Below are 18,147 nucleotides of genomic sequence, written 5' to 3'. Positions count from 1 at the left end.
TTTGGGTATTAAAGCAACAAAAGAGGAATTGCAACCAGTGTATAATGAACCAGAGCGGTGAAATTCATTAAACATACCCAAAATCCACGGCTTCAGTTTAACCCAACAAAATTTAAAAAATTTAAGAGTGAAACCATCCGGGCCCGAAGATTTACCTCCATCGCAATTTTTAATCGCCGAAAACACTTCTTCCTCCGAAAAAGGCTCACAAAGAGAGATCCCCATCTGCACCGGGACACTAGGGAGACCAAAACTATCAAAATCAGGGCGTCTACGAATCGGCTCCGAAAATTGTTTTTTAAACCACACTCTGACCGCCTCTTTCATCTCCGTCGGATCCGAAATCGACACTCCATTCACCGTAAGGCTATTATTTGCACCAATTGATTCTAGCTTTCTGCTGAAGATCCTTAGACTTAATCGACTCCAGATTATTTGCAGTTACCCGAAGATCAATTCTAGATCTCTTTTCTTCCTCTGATAAAGATCCGAGGGCAGCTTTATTCTCTATAAACTCAATCTTCTCCCAAACTTCATTCGCGGCTTTCCTATCCTCTTTATCTTTCAACGATCTCCATCCTTTTATATGCGCTTTTAAACGTCTCAATGTAACAACAACATCCGAAACACTCACGTCCCTAACAAGAACAGAACCAAAAACTTTATCAACAATTTCATTCAGACTCTGATCTTGTAACCACGAGTTGAAAAATTTAAAAGGCACAGGGCCGAAATCAACCGAAGAACAAGATAGAGATATCGGGCAATGGTCAGACAGGCTCCTTTTATGAACTTCTAACAAAGCATTCGGCCAACGAGACATAAAACCGTCATTAACAAAGAACCTATCTAACTTACTCAATTTGACTTCTTCATGACCCGAAATATAAGTGAATTTCCCACCCACCATTGAGTATTCCAGAAGCCCAACATTATTCAAGAAACAATTAAAGGCATCCGCTGGAACATTATCAAACCTGATCAAACCTGGAGTTAACTCTTTCTTCTGCCGAGCGAACCTCGTTGAAGTCGCCCATAAAAACACAAAACTCATTTTGCGAAATCAATTCAGAAAACTCCCTCCACAACAATCTTCTTAGCGACGGATCATTAGGGGCATGTATGTTGACAATATTAACCGACTCATTCACTCCGGAAATCTGACCCGAGAGCACAAGGAATCGGTGGTTTTTAATTACCTGTTGAACGTTGAAAACATCCGGGTTCCATAGCGAAACTAAACCCCCCGATCTCCCAGCAGAATGAACACACTCGAAACGAAATTTAGAGTCACCCCAGAATCGACGCAAAATAGAATCTGATAACTTCTCCATATGGGTCTCTTGGATCCCAATAAAATCCGCGTTAATCTTCAGCTTAAGAGAACGAATCCAATTCCCCTTACGAGAATCAGAAACTCCATTGATATTTATTGAGATAAAATTCATTTGGAACCTTCTGCCACCGTTTCACCATTAATCATCTTCTTCACATGATTTTCAAATCCCTCCACATTAATTCCCAACTGATATCCGAAATCCATAGTCCGAGAAACTTCCGCATCAAAAGAGGATTGGTTCAGAACTTCATCCGCAGCATCACCCTGAACTTCCTCCATCGCTCTAACTTGAACACCTTCTGCTTCCTCTTCTCTCTCTTTCCTAAAAATATCCTCTATATTAAAAGGATCGGACCCCAACGAAGTTTCTACAGACTTATTTAAGTCAGGGATGGGCCCTGAACAATTAGCCCCTTTAGATTTTAAAAATTGATTGGGCCTGGTAGTTACATAACTGGGCCTGATATTGTCACTTGGGCACCCAGGACTGCCCACCAGATTATCGAGATTATCCGCAGACCCCACAACTTTTCTGCCACCGTCTACTAACCCCTCACAATCTCTGTCATCATTATTGCCAAAAGGCGGCTGCACATTGTCAACATGCACGCCAGCCGCCTCCTCCTCGGAACCTTGCGACGTACACCTCTTCGACTTTCCCATGCAAACCACTGAAGGGTAGCCAACTTGACTATTCGAATCCGACTCGCCGGACAAACCATCAAGACTCCCAAATTCCGACGATCTTCCCAGAGACCCCGGATCGGCCGAGTCGACGTCTAAAAAACTCGGATACCACTGGCTCGATATCTCTTCCACCCATAATTTGATAGAATAATCTTTCCATATCAGATTAAACTCGGTAGAAATTCTCTTGCCCGAGTGAACCAGGATAGCGAGACGGTCCTCAGCCAAATTACCATTACTTTCCTCCGCTTCTGACTTCACTAAGAGTCTGTCGCACCTCTCTCCAATTTTATTAATCACATGGTGGTCCCAAAGACTCACCGGAACGCCCATAATTTTGATCCATGCTAATCTTTCGAAAATGGGAGGAGAGCCATCCCAAATGTAAAGCCTTGTAAACCAATTCTCCCAATCATCAGCCCTATTAATCCGAAAATCATATGCCTCTTCTGCGGTATTGAAACAAAGAAGGACTTTAAGGCCCCCCAAGTATTTCAGCTTAACTCCTTCCTCAGTTGTCCCTTCCAGAATATTTTTTTAAATCATTAAGGATGTCGATATCCTTAACTTCCCCTACCAACGATTTTCGTTCCAAAGATTTCTTACAAGCCAGGTTCATAGGAGGAAGAGAAATATTAGAACTGATATTTCCGTTTTCTGGGTTTTTAACCACTGAGCTGTAGGTCCTTGAAGCAAACTGGGGCTGGATTGAAGCAAACTGAGTCGGGATCCTAGCTGCTAACGGAGGAGGTTTCAAACCGTTTAGCCTAGAAAACACCGAAACACGATTACCGGTAACTTCCTGCTCGACTTTGGAACCAACTCTGTTAAACTTGGCTAAGTTGACGCCGATGACTGCCCCCCCAATACGAACCTCCTTCAACTTCTCTATCCACCATGCTAAGTCATGAACATTAGAAAGCTTTATGAACCCAAACTTATTTCCCGCTCTGTCTCTTTTGGTCGGGACAAACGCATCTTCAAGGTTATCCAGGTGACCAAAATCGTTCCATAACTCTCCTTTATCACACCAATCCGGAAGATTTGAAATGAAGAAAGAGGTAGCGTTCTGGAGCCTTGCTTCTCTATTCATGAACAACTTTTCTTTCCTATACTCCTGCTTATTTTGAATCACATTCCAACTGTCGTTTTGTTTTTTCCAGACCCTTCTACCGATAATGAAATCGAAACGAGCTCACGAGACCCACAACCACAGACCTTTAAAAGGTTAATAGGATTCGAAGTGGTCTAGCTAAACTATACTCAGATAGCCGCGACCAATATCAGACCTACTAAGCAATCAAGGAGCCGGGTTGACCAAAAGAAACGAGAAAAAAATGCTGACGAGAAACGAAAGAAAACCGATCCGAAAGGCGAATGGGAAAATCCCAAAACAGAATAGAGATAGAGGTAATCAACAGGATAATCACCGAAAAGGGAATCCAAGAAACCTCACACTCTATGCTGGTGAGAGACTCGCCGTCGAGCACTTCCGACCACGGTTCAGTAGCAGCAGCGACAATATTACCGATCCGGTAGGGATTACCAAATCACACTACCTTCATATGTACCGGCTAGCCTTAATTAGACTACGCAATAGAATAATGTTACCTTAAAACTACCAAAAGTATTCAGATTTTGCAAGGGGCATCTACTCAGATACCCAAGTATTCACTATATTTATTTCTTATATAAAGCCTATAAAACTAAATATTTAAATAAAAAAGACAACGCTTAAAAAAGGTTATGTGAAGTATGCTTTGTGCCGGCGTTGTGTGTTGAAATGGTGTATCACCTGGATTTAGAAAACAATATTCGTAAGCAGGGCCACTTGGGTTGTGGCCCAGTGGTAAGTAGTCAAGGACTACTTTGGTGAAACTTAGGTTCGAACCTGGTTAGATGTATAATTAGGGGGGAAATAATTTGCTGTTCAAAAAAAAGAAAAAATATTTGTAAGCAGGTTTTAATAAATAAAAAAAATGGTCAAAATCTACTGAAAAGAAATAATGGGTTAGGTTTGAGAAAACTGTTAAAACTAAAATGGAAACAAACTGGGTGGATACTTGACAGTGCATGCCCGAGTAGTGGAACTCGATTTTGTTACCTGATTAGAGTTCTTTGGGGTTGCCGCGGTGTACCTGAATGATAAGGAACGACGTGTCAATCATTGTGGCACCGGACATTGTGGCCAAGTTCAGATACTCGACCACCGCCAGCCCCGTGACTTTCGCAGATGCGCGGAAACCCAACCTCCACCCGCCTGAAGGCACGACAGTGGAATAATCGGTAAAACCTCGCCTCCTATGAATGAAAAAAAATACCTGAGCCCGACGAGTATACCTGAAACCTGACACAAATGGGACGGGTATACCCGATACCCGACATATATTGGGCCGAGCATGGGATTAGTTTTAAAATTTTCGCGGATATGGGTCGGGTATGGGATTAGGTGATACCCGACCCGATTACCCGAAATCACATACCTGTTTACCCGAACTATATACCAAATCATATACCCGAATTTTTTAATTTATATTTTTTATTTTCATTGACATTTTTCTGTTAGTGATTTATTTAAGTATGTTCATAATGTGAAAGAATTAAATTCCTAGTAGATTTTTTTGATAATAATATTTATATTTTATATGTTGTGAAGTATATATATATATATATATATATATATATATATATATATATATATATATATATATATATATATATATATATATATATAGGGTATGGATCCTAAGAGAAGTCCACCCTATTTGAGAAACTTGAGAAGCATTCTGGACCACACATTTCTCTAAGCTTTTCGTAATATACACATATGTATAGTTTAAAATCAACTATATACATATATGTATATTGTCAAATCTTAAATTATACACATGTGTATATACTCAATTTTAAACTATACATATGTGTATATTACGAAAAGCTTGAGGAAAATGTATGGTCCAGAATGCTTCTCAAGTTTCTCAATTAGCCTAGTGCTTCTCACACGATCCTAACCCTATATATATATATATATGGTTATCTTGAGAACGCTAAATAGTGCGAGAATCGTGAGAACGAATGAAAAAACCGCGAGAATTTGGTCAAAAACAATTCAAAATTCAATCTTTTTTTACAGTTACCATTATTATTCGAATACAATGTTAAAAATTTAATTTACACTTTTAAATTTACGTGAATTCGTAAATAAAGAAAGTTTACACATGTATAAGTTTGTCATTTACGTATGTGTAAATCTGTTATATTTACGCATGTGTAAAACATCTAAAAAGAGTGATTTTGAGAGGAGAAATGAATTATTTTATGTTGTAAATTCTTTTTTTGATGTTGTATCTTAATTACAATGAGGTTTGTATTTAAAAAAATGGTTTTGATTGTTTTTTTCATTCGTTCTCACGGTTCTCGCAATATTTAGCGTTCTCAAGATAACCCTCCCCTATATATATAAGTGTATAAGTATTATAAAGTTATTATTGATTTATTGTACAACTTGTATGTATGTATGTAATGGACATTTTTTGTTTGTAATAGCTACTGTATGAATAAAAGTATATAATAATTATTTAGTAAAGAAATTTATTTGGAAATCCCAATGTACATCTTTTAACAAACTAATTGGTATACCCGATACTCGCGGGTATACCTGATATCCGACGGGTAATTACTCGACAAATAACCGGCGGGTATTGGGCCATCGGTATGAGATTACTAATACCCGACCCGAACCTAACCCATTGCCATCCCTATCGCCTCCCATCCAAGACGAACCGCTGCCACCCGTATTCGCCCTTCACCTGGATGCCGCAGAAAATAATGAGAAGAGTTGGAGTCGAACCTGAATCACAAGAAATACCAAATTTTTTCCCAAATACTCCACCACTACCTCAAACTACTCGCTTGAACTTGGAAGGAGCCCGAGTGATACCCCCATCTCCCCTAATATAATATAACATAGTATAAATTTCCAAACATAAGGTTTTGTTCAAAATCGAATGGATCAAATATAATTATGTTACTTCTTTACCGATATCGTACGAATAACAACAGGTATTAGTATTTGTTTTTTTTTAGTTTTTTTTTCTAGAGGTATAAATCGTGTCGGGTTAACGAGTTGACGGTCGAATTCTTTAACTCTATCTCGCCCCATATACTTATATATGTCTTGTCATATCGAACCAATTAAATTTGTGTCGTCTTTCGCATCAACCCGCTTTATGTGTCATGATTATGAGTAATACGTAGTACACTCGTAACACTTTAAACAATTAGTTACTACGATTACCTTTGTATACTTTGTGTTACTTAAATGTTTTTGTGTAATGTCTCATTCTCAGTTAACGAATTTAGGTTTATATAGTTAGCTCGTGATTAGAATTAGCGAATGTGAATAAACGAAGAATGGCAATTAGAACTAACTTTGGTTGGAATTAAATAGTAGATAAAAAGGTTTAATACGAAAATTAATTTCACTTTTACAACTTAACAGCTAGTTTCGGAGACATCTGGTAATGATGAGAGACTAGGCGAGTAGACAACGATCACTAGTTCGATTCTTAAACTGAGCAGGTTTTATCTCACAGCACTGCCGTGCCTTCGGGTGAGTCCTCACGGCCTTCGGCCCTAGGTGAGGGTTTTTCTCAATTCGGTGGCGAATGTATCCTGATGTGGTGAATTTCGCCAGTAGCCTATTTAAAAGATTCGTTAGTCGTTCAAGAAAAAAAATCATTATACTTAACTTTATATTTTAACACCTTTTAGTTTTATATTTGAAATTAAAATGGTAACTTAGTAAGAAACTTTTAAACGGGTTAACAGGTCGTGCTCGGGTTGACCTATATTTTAAATTGGTCGTGTTTGTTGACATGTTTAAGAAAGCGGGTTATGTCAGCCAACCAAAAACTTGTTTTTTTTTTCGTGTCGGGTTCAGGTCATGTTCGACATTCCAACATAAATTTTGTTGTAAACGAAGTTTTATTCTCAACAGAGTATGTTTTTTGTCCTAAGCTATATCGAGTGCAAGTACCATGATAAACCATCCGAACAAGAACAGTCCTAGTATTTATTTTTTTGGTTTTTTATCAATATAAAACACATATCTATTGCTATCCCGAGTGCAGATACCGTCTTAGTAATGTAACAAACTGAATCAATACTAACCAAAAGCAGTATGCATAGCTTGAGGATCCACTAGTTTCATTGAATATAAAACCTATAAATAACTGAAATTAATTAAAAAAAACAAACTGAAATTAATTTTGAAAAAAAAAAAACAATCATATAGAACCCTTTTATTTCATACATCATACACCTACTCTCTACCAAAAGAAAAAATGACCACACACATGGATAACGGTATCAAGACAGCCTTCCAAGCCTTCTCAATCCTCATCTTCCTTCTCCAGCTTCCAAACCACTTAGCTTTTCGCACCAACAACGAGCCATGGTTAACCACAACCGAAACCAAACCGACACCAACACCATGGCCCAAACAATTCCACGCCCTTCTTTACATGAACCTAACCACCACCCACCTCCAACTAAGTGACCTTTGGTACGACTGGCCCAAAGGCCGAAACGTTAACATATTTCAAAAACAACTTGGCATAGTGCTTTATGATATTGAGTGGAACAATGGCACGTCGTTTTACTACACACTTGGTGACAATGCACAATGCCAGACGGTAGACTTTGGTGTCGGGATACCGCGGCCCGACTTCCTCGATGGCGCACATTATTTGGGGCGGGTTGTGACCGATGGGTTCTTGTGTGATGTGTGGGAGAAGGTGGACTTCATTTGGTATTATGAAGATGTGGTTACTAAGAGACCGGTTCGTTGGGATTTTTATGATGGTAATAAATCACAACTTTAGAATTTATTTTGGTACAAGTAAATTTCCCGAGTCTATTTATAAAAACGTTGGAATTAGGTTGTGTTTAACACATGAACTAGTGGTAGGATCTTAGTCCAATCTAAACACCACCCATATTTTTATTTGTATGAAAAAAAAAATTAACCTGAGCCACAGTGTAACTCGAACACGGCATGTAAAGCAGGAACGGATTAATTAGGTCGTGCGATTCTTTTATTTAAAATGTTAATTGACTTTTTTATTTGTAGCATAAAACTCACAAATATTAAAAAAATAATTACCCAACAAATTTCTTTTTGTAAAATTGGATTTAAATAATCCGAACTATCTCTTTTTGGCCGATAATAATCTCAACTCAGTTATTACCCACAGTGGTCCGAACTTTAATATTTTTTTTTAAAATAGTCCACCGTTAAAAATAATAACGGAGTTAATGTTTTTTCCAAATTAAAAACCGATATTTTCGGGCTTTTGATCAGAACGAGAATACGAGTCGATTGATGTAAAACTTACCTCGAAATAGTGCTCTAAACGACTTGATTTTTATTAATTAGAAGTTCAAACACCAGAATTGAAACACCGTTTCCGTCGTTTAGAGCATTGTTTTAATGTATTTTACATCAATAGACTCGTATCTTCGTTCTGATCAAACGCCGGAAAACATTGGTTTGTAATTGGAAAAAAAATTAACTCCGTTATGTTTTTTAACGGCGGATTTTTTACAAACAAAATGGAAAAGTTCAAAACACTGTGGGTAAATTACTGAGTTGATATTATTATCGGCCAAAAAGAGCCGGTTCGGATTATTTAAATCCAGTTTGCCTTTCTTTTTTCATATACACACTTATTATTTAAACCGATGTTTTCGGTCTTTTGATCTGAAAGAGGATACAAGTCAACTGATATAAAACTTACATCGAAACAATGCTCTAAACGACTTAATTTCTATTAATTAGAAGTTCAAAAACACAAATTGAAGCACCGTTTTTGTCGTTTAGAGCACTGTTTTAATGTAAGTTTTACATCAATATATTTGTATCCTCGTTCTGATCAAAACCCGAAAACATTGGTTTGTAATTTGGAAGGAAAAAAAAAAACTTAACTCCATTAGATTTTTTTAACGACAGACTATTTTACAAACAACAAGGAAAAGTCCAGACCACTGTGAGTAAATAACTAAGTTAAAATTATTATCGACCAAAAAAACATGTTCGGATTATTTAAATCCAATTTGCCTTTCGTTTTTCATATACTCACTAAAACCGGAGTAACTCCGTATATTTTTTGATGGTGACCAATAAAACTAATTTTTGTTAATGGATTAACAAATGATATGCATCACAGTGGTATGTGTGTCGCACCGCGTCCCTATATCTTGTTAATTTTAAATTTGACGGATAAACATTCACATAAATCGTTTATTTAAAAAGAAAGTAAATGACAACATAAATAACCGCAATATTTTGCAACATAGGGATTTCTTCACATGTGATGACTTTTGAGATCGGAGCGGTGTTGCCGGATTCAGTAGTGCAAGCCCCCGCATACTGTTTTACGGAGCCAGCGGATGAGAATGCTTCTTCTACTTTGGCAAAGGTTTAAATCAATCATATTGACTGCGAAGAAGAAGTGCCTATTTGTGAATCTTTCTTTGGCTTTCTAGTGTTTTATCTTTTCATTTGTACTAACTGAGTTGAGATTCTCTACAAACAGTGCTAATTGTAAGAATCGTAAGAATAGATCTTAGCCATTGATAATCTAAATCAAGAGTTGGTATTAATTACAAATAAAATCTCTATAATTAATACTATCAAGTTAGGGGTATTTTAGTCATTTGCCATAAAATACTAATTCCACCAAGTCTTTTAAACAAAAATAACTTTTATATATTCTCCTATATATTAATTTATAAATGAAATGAAGAGTAAATCCTATATATTATTAATATTAATAAATGGATGAAGTAAACACTAAACTATAATATAATAAAATATTATATATAGTTTTTATAGTTTTATTATCTTAATATTATAATAATTGTTATCTCTTTTACTTTTTAAGTCTGATAAGCTTGGTGTTAACCGGTACTTGTATCGAAAATACCGGTTCGTTATCGGTACATTAAGGTAAAAACCAACACCAGCCTGGTACATAAAACGCAAAGTCCGTACCGGATTGACTTTGATAATCTTTTAGTTCGAGAAATTTGGTACTACTACCCAATACCATTTGCTCACCCCTGATCACGGGTACCGTACGAACACCAATGATATCATACAACTTTTTTTTAGTTTCAGGGGCAGGGATGAGCTCGGTGCCAACTGATACCGAATCGGTATTGGTACCAAAAATACCAGTTACGGTATAATGAAGGTAAAAACCGGTAGCCAACCAGTACCTGGAACGCCAAACGTCAGTACCGTACCGAATTGGTACTTAGGATATTTCGGTTCTGGAATTTCGGTACTGGTACCTATTACTATTTGCTCATCCCTGACTATGGGATTCTACCGAACAACATCATTACCATACAACTTTTTAAGTTGATTTTCTTTAGGTTATTTTTTAGTGTTTTTTTCTACATTTTCTTTTTATTTATGTCAGCGATTCCGTGTGCAACACGTTCATAGTGATTTCAAACACATATAAAGACAGATAAAATAACAAAATAAGTTCGCCGCAACGCGGCAACAGTTTTTATAACTAGTTTCATTAATTTTGGAAAAAAATATACCATAAAATCAAGTATTTTTTAATCTTTAATATGAGTATCATACTGATATACTTTTTTTTAATTTACAAAAATGACTTTTAAAAAAGTTACAAACGGGTATTTTATATTGTGTTAGTTATGTAGTTAGAATGTGCTAATATGAAAATGTATTGTGTTGATTTTATATCGTAAGTTCATATTTTATTATGTAATTCTTATGTGTTGTTATTTTTTTAGTAAACTGCAATTTTACCTCATATTGTTAGATGTGATTGACACCCTTACTCCCTACACCAAATGTTTGCTATCTAACACCCCAACGAATGCGAAACGCTGCAATATTACCCCTCGGTGTTAAAAAACTTAGTAGTTCTGTTAACTGTGATGTTAAATGACTATATTTCACTTTGTTATTACCCCCTATGTTTTGTTGTAAGAAAACGTATTACCCCCTCCCCACCCCCACCCCAGTGTTAAATGACTATATTATCTTTTCTTATTACCCCCTATGCTTTCTTGTAAGAAAACGTATTACCCCTGATGTTAAATATTTCTTTGCTTCCTTTAATATTGCCTGCAGAAGATGATGTCGAGTCTTAATGAAATTGAAACTAACCACATATTAAAAAAAAATCACATACCAAGTACATGATGTTATTATGATTGTGGTATAACAATATGAATGATGCTAGCTTATGATAGAACAGTGGTGAAATTAGGTTTCAGGGACTTGGTTGAAGTAAAAGGACGAGTATGAGCATGTCCGCTATTAGTTTGAGAAAACTGATAAGAGGGTGGAGTGAGCTTATTGGAACGAGGATAACTTCTCCACACTTGGTTCTGGGAATACTCACCAACTCCCGAACTTGTTTTACCTTTCGTTCTTCGTTTTTCGTTCTGAACCGTGAGCATAGGAGCTAGGGTTTAACGCCCTCACACATCATTTCATGTCGTTTGTAGACCTCGAAGGAACATCTGTATTGATTGTTCTACGGACTGATCTGGAATTAGAGTTGGGAGAACCTCAAATTTTGCGATGTGTTTTATAACTACTTCTTGATGAGCTTAGTGAGCATTACATAATTTTGTTACGCTTACAAATTGCTACAGAATTGACTAATTCGTGGTTGATCAAGAGATCAGTGAACCAATTAAGGGATACACCATGTATCTGAACTTCCACAATTCATTGAGGAATTCCTTCATTGAGTGAGCGGTCCCGAAGAGATCCTATATCTGAAGTCTGAACACAGATCTAAAGGTTTCGCTCAAATGCAGCCCTAATCGCTCAATTTGCAGCCTAATTTCAACCCTAATTACAGCCCTTTCTCTTCTCCATGTCTCTGCACATAAAAGTTCAGAATCCTCTAGATTTCTTACCTTAATCCCCTCAATTGCAGCCCTAATTGCAGCCTTCGACGGTTGTACGGTTGCTTCGATGGTGACCGAGGGGGCGGCAGAGGTGGAGGTCGACGTGGGGGTCGGCGGAGGAGGTGGAGCTCGACGTGGGTGGCGGCGGAGGTGGAGATGCGGCTGGAGAAGGTGGAGGTTCGCTGACGAACACAACACTGTGTTCTTGAAGAAATTTGGTGTGGTCGCCGGTGGTGTGTTCGCCGGAGAGAAGAAAGGAGATTGGGGGAATACTTGGGGGTAAGGTCTAAGTGAAGTGTATAATATAGGGGGTTGTGTTGAGGAAGCAATTAAACACAAGTTGAAATGACTATATTACCCTTTGACCGTTAATAAGTAAGGTTGACTTCAAACATATTTTAACACCGGGGGGTAATATTGCAACATTTCGCATTCATTGGGGGGTTAGACAACAAAAATTTCGTGGTAGGGGGTAAGGGTGCCAATCGCATCTAAACCTAGGGGGTAAAATTGCAGTTTACTCTTTTTGATTTCTTTTGTGTTGTTATTGGAAGCTATTTGAAAATAATTTTTTTTTCTATTAGTTATGTAAAAGTATGTGTTATTTACAAAACTAAAACAAAAACAAAAATAGAAAATTGTGCTAGTATGTAACAGTATGTGTTTATAAAATTAAAAAAAAACATGAAATTCTGCTAGTATTTAAGGGTATGTGTTGTTCATAAAATAAAAAAAATGAAATTGTGCTAGTTATGTAATAGCATCTGTTGTTAGTTTTTTTTTCCCTTTTGTGTTGTTATTGGGAGCCTATTTAGAAATAAATTCGTTGGAAGGTCGTTTTTTATTGAACTAATGTTGTTTATGTTGGTGTGACCGTCGGATGCTCATACGGTGGTGTTAAGATAGTGTTAATGTCGTTATTTGATTGTGCTAATGTCGTTTTTTGACTGTGCTAATGTCGTTATATGATTGTTCTAATGTCGTTTTTTGATTGTGCTAATGTTGTTGATAATGGAAATTCCTTTTTTGATTGAAATGAGAATGTTGATAATGTGGATGGTCTTATGTTATGCTAATGTCGTTTTGTGATTGTGCTAAACATATGATAGATTGGAACCTATACAAATTGTTAAACCCCTCTCACTATTAATAAAGTTACAATACGATAGATTGAAAACTATACAAATTGTTGCATCGAGGGAAAAGATAATTGTATAGTTTCCAATCTATCATAGGGTAACTTTATTAATAGTGAGATGGGTTTAAGATAATTCAAGGTCCAATGCTTAATCCCATTACCCATAGTATGTACTGCCCACCTTATCTACTTAATTGAAGGCCTAATGGTTAATTCTATTAGGTATTTCGTGGAGCTGATTACTTTTGTCTTCAAGAAGCTTGGGTTAGACTACAAAGAGCCTCTCTTCATGAAGTTTGAAGATAATTTAGGCCTATTTATTTTAGGCTTTGCTTATGATGTAAATTTGTTTATGGCCCATGGTAATAGAATTATATGTTGATGGTCTGTTGGGCCTTCCCAAAGTTCAGTGGGCCGTTTTGACGCTACTAGATATCTCTCTAGTAGTATTTGGTTAGTGTGTAGTTAGAGGTGCACAAATCAGGTTTTGGCCGTATCCGGAACTAGATATGGCCCACTCGGGTATAACCGTACCCGCGTTTTTGTATTAACCGGGAAGGTAGCGAACCCAGACATAGAATATTAGGATAAAACCTACTGTAGCCAGTTAGAGTAGGTTCGGTACAAGTATACCCGTAACCGGGTATGGGTGGAAAATTGAAATCTTGCCGTGGAAACCGGTTCCTAATGATAATATAGTCGTTTAGAATCGTTATTTACCAATTTAACCCTCTAAATTAGTATAAATAGGTTTTGAATGTTTATTTTTAGCCATACAACTACTCTTACTATCAAACACTCTCTAAAACACAAAATTGCTTAAGTTTTTTGTATCACCAACGATGGAAGTAACGAAAATGATGTTTTGGTGATTCAAACCAAATGAAACCCCGAGGTTTTGTGCCTCTACGGCTTATGTCTCATGTCGGACAACACCGAGATGGCCCGGTGCAACTATTGCGAGGAGTTCTTGAAAGCTGTGGCAAACTCGACTCTCAAAAAACATACGTATAAACATTGCCCGGCAAAAAAAAAAGTAATAAAAAGGGGAATCGTCTGGACCCGCTAGGCAAAAAGAGTGTAGCAGTGTACCAGTGTTTTAGTGTTTAAGTTCCGATTTATGTTTTACGTGTTTAAGTCTATTATTAAGTTTTAATGTTTAAGCTTAGGTTGTAATTCTTAGTGTTTAATGTTTAGTGTGTAATGTTTAATGTTTTAATGTTTAACTAGGTTTTATACGGCGCGCAAACACTCGGTGTTCAAAATAAAACCATCATAATTAAGCAGGTACACATCAAAAACATGCTAATAACTTTGATGCACTATAACTTCATATGAAAGATTCACAGGAAAGTATATAAATATAGCATGCATTTCCAAGACATATTGAACACAGTAAAGCCTTTTATTATGACCAACCAATGAGATAGATGAACATGGTCTATTTACACATAACATCTATCACAGAAAAGTATCAATAGGCAAAACACAAACCAAATCATAAAATCAAACCACATTATTTTTAAAAACATTGGATCTTGATATGATCTTTCTTCGAAATACACGTGTGAATTGCCTTGAAGCTGGTAAATAACAAAAAAAAGTAAGATGATCAAGACATACATACATGTATAAACACATAGTGATCATCAACACTGCACGTCAACGGAAACGCGTTACGAAATAATGCGTTGCGCCAGTTTTTTTAAATGTACAATGGCCTGTTATTTCACTTCGTATATTCAATAGGTAAGATGATACAAAATAAAATAAAATTTTCTATAACATGTTGACCCAATTTTTTCTGTGGAAACCAAACCCACAACGGAGGCCACTATTTTACAAAGACAACAACACCTGTACGCTATTTAAATCTGACACATGTAAAATAAAAATAAGAATTGGGAAAAAATAGGCCAACCTGGGGTCGAAACCGGACCGGAACCAACAAAACATGGAACGTAACAATTCCAGCAAAACGTCATAGGTGAAATCGAACGACCTGAAAACATTACGAAAGAAGAGAAAAGAAAAAACCGAATCAAAACCTTCCACACAGGTCATAACACTGTTCATTTGCCTTCCGTTTTTAACATATGAGTTAGTTTCCAAAACATTCATTCATAGCATCAAATTTTATACATCCAATGCTAATTTCTCTAATTACATCTTTTCTTTTACAACATGTAGACTTTTAAAATCAATACAACTTGCCAACAAACTCTTTGTTTTAAAGGTTACCTTAACTCCGACTTATACCAAACAGTAAAATTCAGGTCATCGTGGAAATCGGACCTGTTTCATTCGGCCATGTTAGCGGGACATCCATCTACTGGAGCTGATTATGGTGATCCATATCCATATGCCCATGCCACCAAATAGACATCTTAGAGACCCCACCATCAGACCGCATCTTTACCCACACAAAAGAATGGTCAAAAACATAAATCATGTTATAGCAAATTACATGTATCAACAAATAAATGAGTTTTTTAAGCATTTCATACTTTTATAAGCCAAATAAATATCCTGTTTTCCGTCTTCAGAGTTGATATGATTGTTAGGCATCTTTAGAATAAGAATTTTACCCTGTTTCCTATCCTTTTTCTTCAGTCTTGGGTCTTTTTATGTATAGTTTGCTGATGATGTTATACATCTATAAATAAGCATTTTGAGAAACATGTATTCATGAAGACAACTATCAAATTAGAAGTTCAAAATATACTTTTAAGATTCGGACTTCCACTCCTTTTTTCAATTCACTGACACATCGACTAAAGGAAAAAAATATTAACCTGGAAAAGCTCAGTGGATTAGTGGTTTAGTCGCATCCGGTATTACTGAATGATCAATAGCAATAAAGTAACTACTGGTACAATAATCAAAACACAGAAACGAAAAGTTTGTTAACTCTCAAGCTTACAGTTGTATTGGTTCTAAACCTAACTAATGCGTTGAGATGATAGAACAATTTAGATCATCTAAAACCCATGACGATGAACTGAATCTCCTGTCTCCTAAAGTAAATATAAACATAATTTTGAGCAATTTTACCCCTCAAAAAAATCATTACTACAATAGATGTACTTGTGAAGAGCTTCAAGATACTGTCATGAGATGTTGTGATGACCAATTTTAACCTAAATTGATGTGTTCTTGAACAGATTACTCCCATTTAAGAACAAATTTATAAACCATAAACAACAATTTAGCAAAATTGAGGTTCAAATTATACAAATTGAACATAAAACTATTAAGGGTTTTATGTGAATTTTGCTTAGCGAGTTCGGTGTTTACCTCAACACGCCCAATTGAAGTCGCATCTTTAGACAAACGACACCTGCACATTGATTAGCAAGCTTAAAGATTTCAAGAAACCCACACACTAAACACAAAATACCCAATTGAACTCAAACCTTTATTGACACAAAACCCACAAACTGATTTCATTTTGATTAAAGACAGCAAATTCAAGATTTCGGAAACCCACACTCAAAAACCCTTTCAACGAAAGACGAAATACCCCTACCCTAGATCTACAGATAACCAGGAGGTGGGTTCATTGTACCTGATCGGCGCCGATTTTGGTTGCACAGAAACACCATTGAGTCGATTGGCCAGAGTTACTGACCTTCGGTGACAACTAACAACACCATCGCCACACTCTGTCACGGCGGAACCCTAAATCTTCATGTCAGCGGCGGCGGTGACAGTCACCGCGACGCCGGTGAGGCTGTGCGGTGGAGTGGTTCTCTATCCCCTCTCATGTGTGTGGGTATAAGATTGAAAAAAAATTACTGTATTTGCAAGAGTAAAGAGATGGCACTTATGTATCAACAATGTATGCAGGTGCCAGACAAAAAAAATGATAAAATAAGCTAAGAGGGGGTTCGAACCAGCAACCTCTGGTAACACATAATGTATAGCAACCACTGCAACAGAACATCAAACATTACAATTCAAGAAAACAAAAGGTATATATACAATGAATACATGTGATGAGGGAACTATTCACAAGCTTCTCTTTTTAATATATAGATAATGTTTAACATTTTAATGTTTATTGTTAGAGTACAAATTTAATAAAATGACATTTATATTAAACACAATTAACATTATACATAAATACTAATACTAAAATGCCAATATTACAATTAAACATCCATTATAAGCTTCCAAATTAAAGGCTTGGTAAACGGTCTTCCATTAACTCGTTCATACTCGACCATTGATTCTTCAACAACAAGCTTATTATCAATTGCGTCTTCCAACTCGTCCATTCGTCGATGGTAAATGTCGTGAAATATTCCAATCGGTTGGGCTATGCTTATGATCTTTGCTTTGAGATCATTACTTGTACGATCGTTTTCAAAACTAATTCCTCATTAAACCTTTCCTTAATGCGAGACCAAAAAGAAGTCCCAAAATCATTTGTCGTACCCTCCCTCCTAAGTCTTGGGTCCTAACATGTACAAAAGCTAGTCCCAATGCGCACTCCTCGTCGTCCCTCTAAGCTTAAGACATTTTCGTAAGTTTTTTATTTTGCGTTGTTAAGTTGGGTAATCAACCAATACATCTCACAACTATTTATAATGATTTAGGATGACCAAGAAAATAGTAAAAAAGTACAGGAAAATGGTAATATTTTCGTTTTAACAGCTAGAATCGGTTCCATCCATTATTTACTGTTGGAATCGGTTTCTATTTGGGTAGATGTACAACCCTAAACCAGCTAAGAAACCTAACCCGACAACACTACCCAACCCGGATACGGGTTGAACCTGATTTATAGATAACCTAGTTTGGACCTTTTTCAACCCGTAGGGTAGTACTCGGTTTAGACGTTTTTCAGTCACACTGGTTTCAACCCAGTAGTTTGTAACCCACACGACATAACTCGGTTTACCCAACTGATTTGAAACCTATTGAATGAACCAGCATGAAAAACAACTATAAGAGATAATTATCGATTGTGATGTTCAAAAGCACGATAAATTTGCAAAAACCAAAATCA

At 36.5% G+C, this 18,147-nt stretch overlaps 1 protein-coding gene and 1 long non-coding RNA gene across 4 annotated transcripts; one reads left to right on the top strand and one right to left on the bottom strand.

The window, feature by feature from the left end:
* Positions 1-7,346: 7,346 nt before the first annotated feature.
* Positions 7,347-9,605, top strand: LOC110877541 (uncharacterized protein At4g14100). The gene is made up of 2 exons (XM_022125692.2): positions 7,347-7,891; positions 9,386-9,605. Exons 1-2 carry the CDS (start codon positions 7,372-7,374, stop codon positions 9,511-9,513), a joined length of 648 nt encoding a protein of 215 aa, XP_021981384.1. The 5' UTR covers positions 7,347-7,371; the 3' UTR covers positions 9,514-9,605.
* Positions 9,606-14,519: 4,914 nt separating this feature from the next.
* Positions 14,520-17,097, bottom strand: LOC110877542. 3 transcript variants are annotated; one of them, XR_002557097.2, is made up of 7 exons: positions 16,702-17,097; positions 16,431-16,473; positions 15,929-16,002; positions 15,641-15,789; positions 15,429-15,546; positions 15,055-15,135; positions 14,520-14,716 (listed from the first exon to the last, which is right to left on the bottom strand). It is a non-coding gene; the product is annotated as an uncharacterized LOC110877542 (long non-coding RNA). The 3 variants fall into 3 exon arrangements; XR_002557096.2 differs by lacking the exon at positions 14,520-14,716 and having other exon boundaries at positions 14,743-15,135; positions 15,929-15,999; positions 16,702-17,094; XR_002557095.2 differs by lacking the exon at positions 14,520-14,716 and having other exon boundaries at positions 14,743-15,135; positions 16,702-17,093.
* Between the last annotated feature and the right edge of the window lie 1,050 nt (positions 17,098-18,147).

The sequence above is a fragment of the Helianthus annuus genome, chromosome 9 (genome assembly GCF_002127325.2).
Source record: "Helianthus annuus cultivar XRQ/B chromosome 9, HanXRQr2.0-SUNRISE, whole genome shotgun sequence".
Classification (NCBI taxonomy): Eukaryota; Viridiplantae; Streptophyta; class Magnoliopsida; order Asterales; family Asteraceae; genus Helianthus; species Helianthus annuus.
Note: the sequence above shows the minus strand (reverse complement) of the source record. Positions and strands in the feature narration are given on the sequence as shown.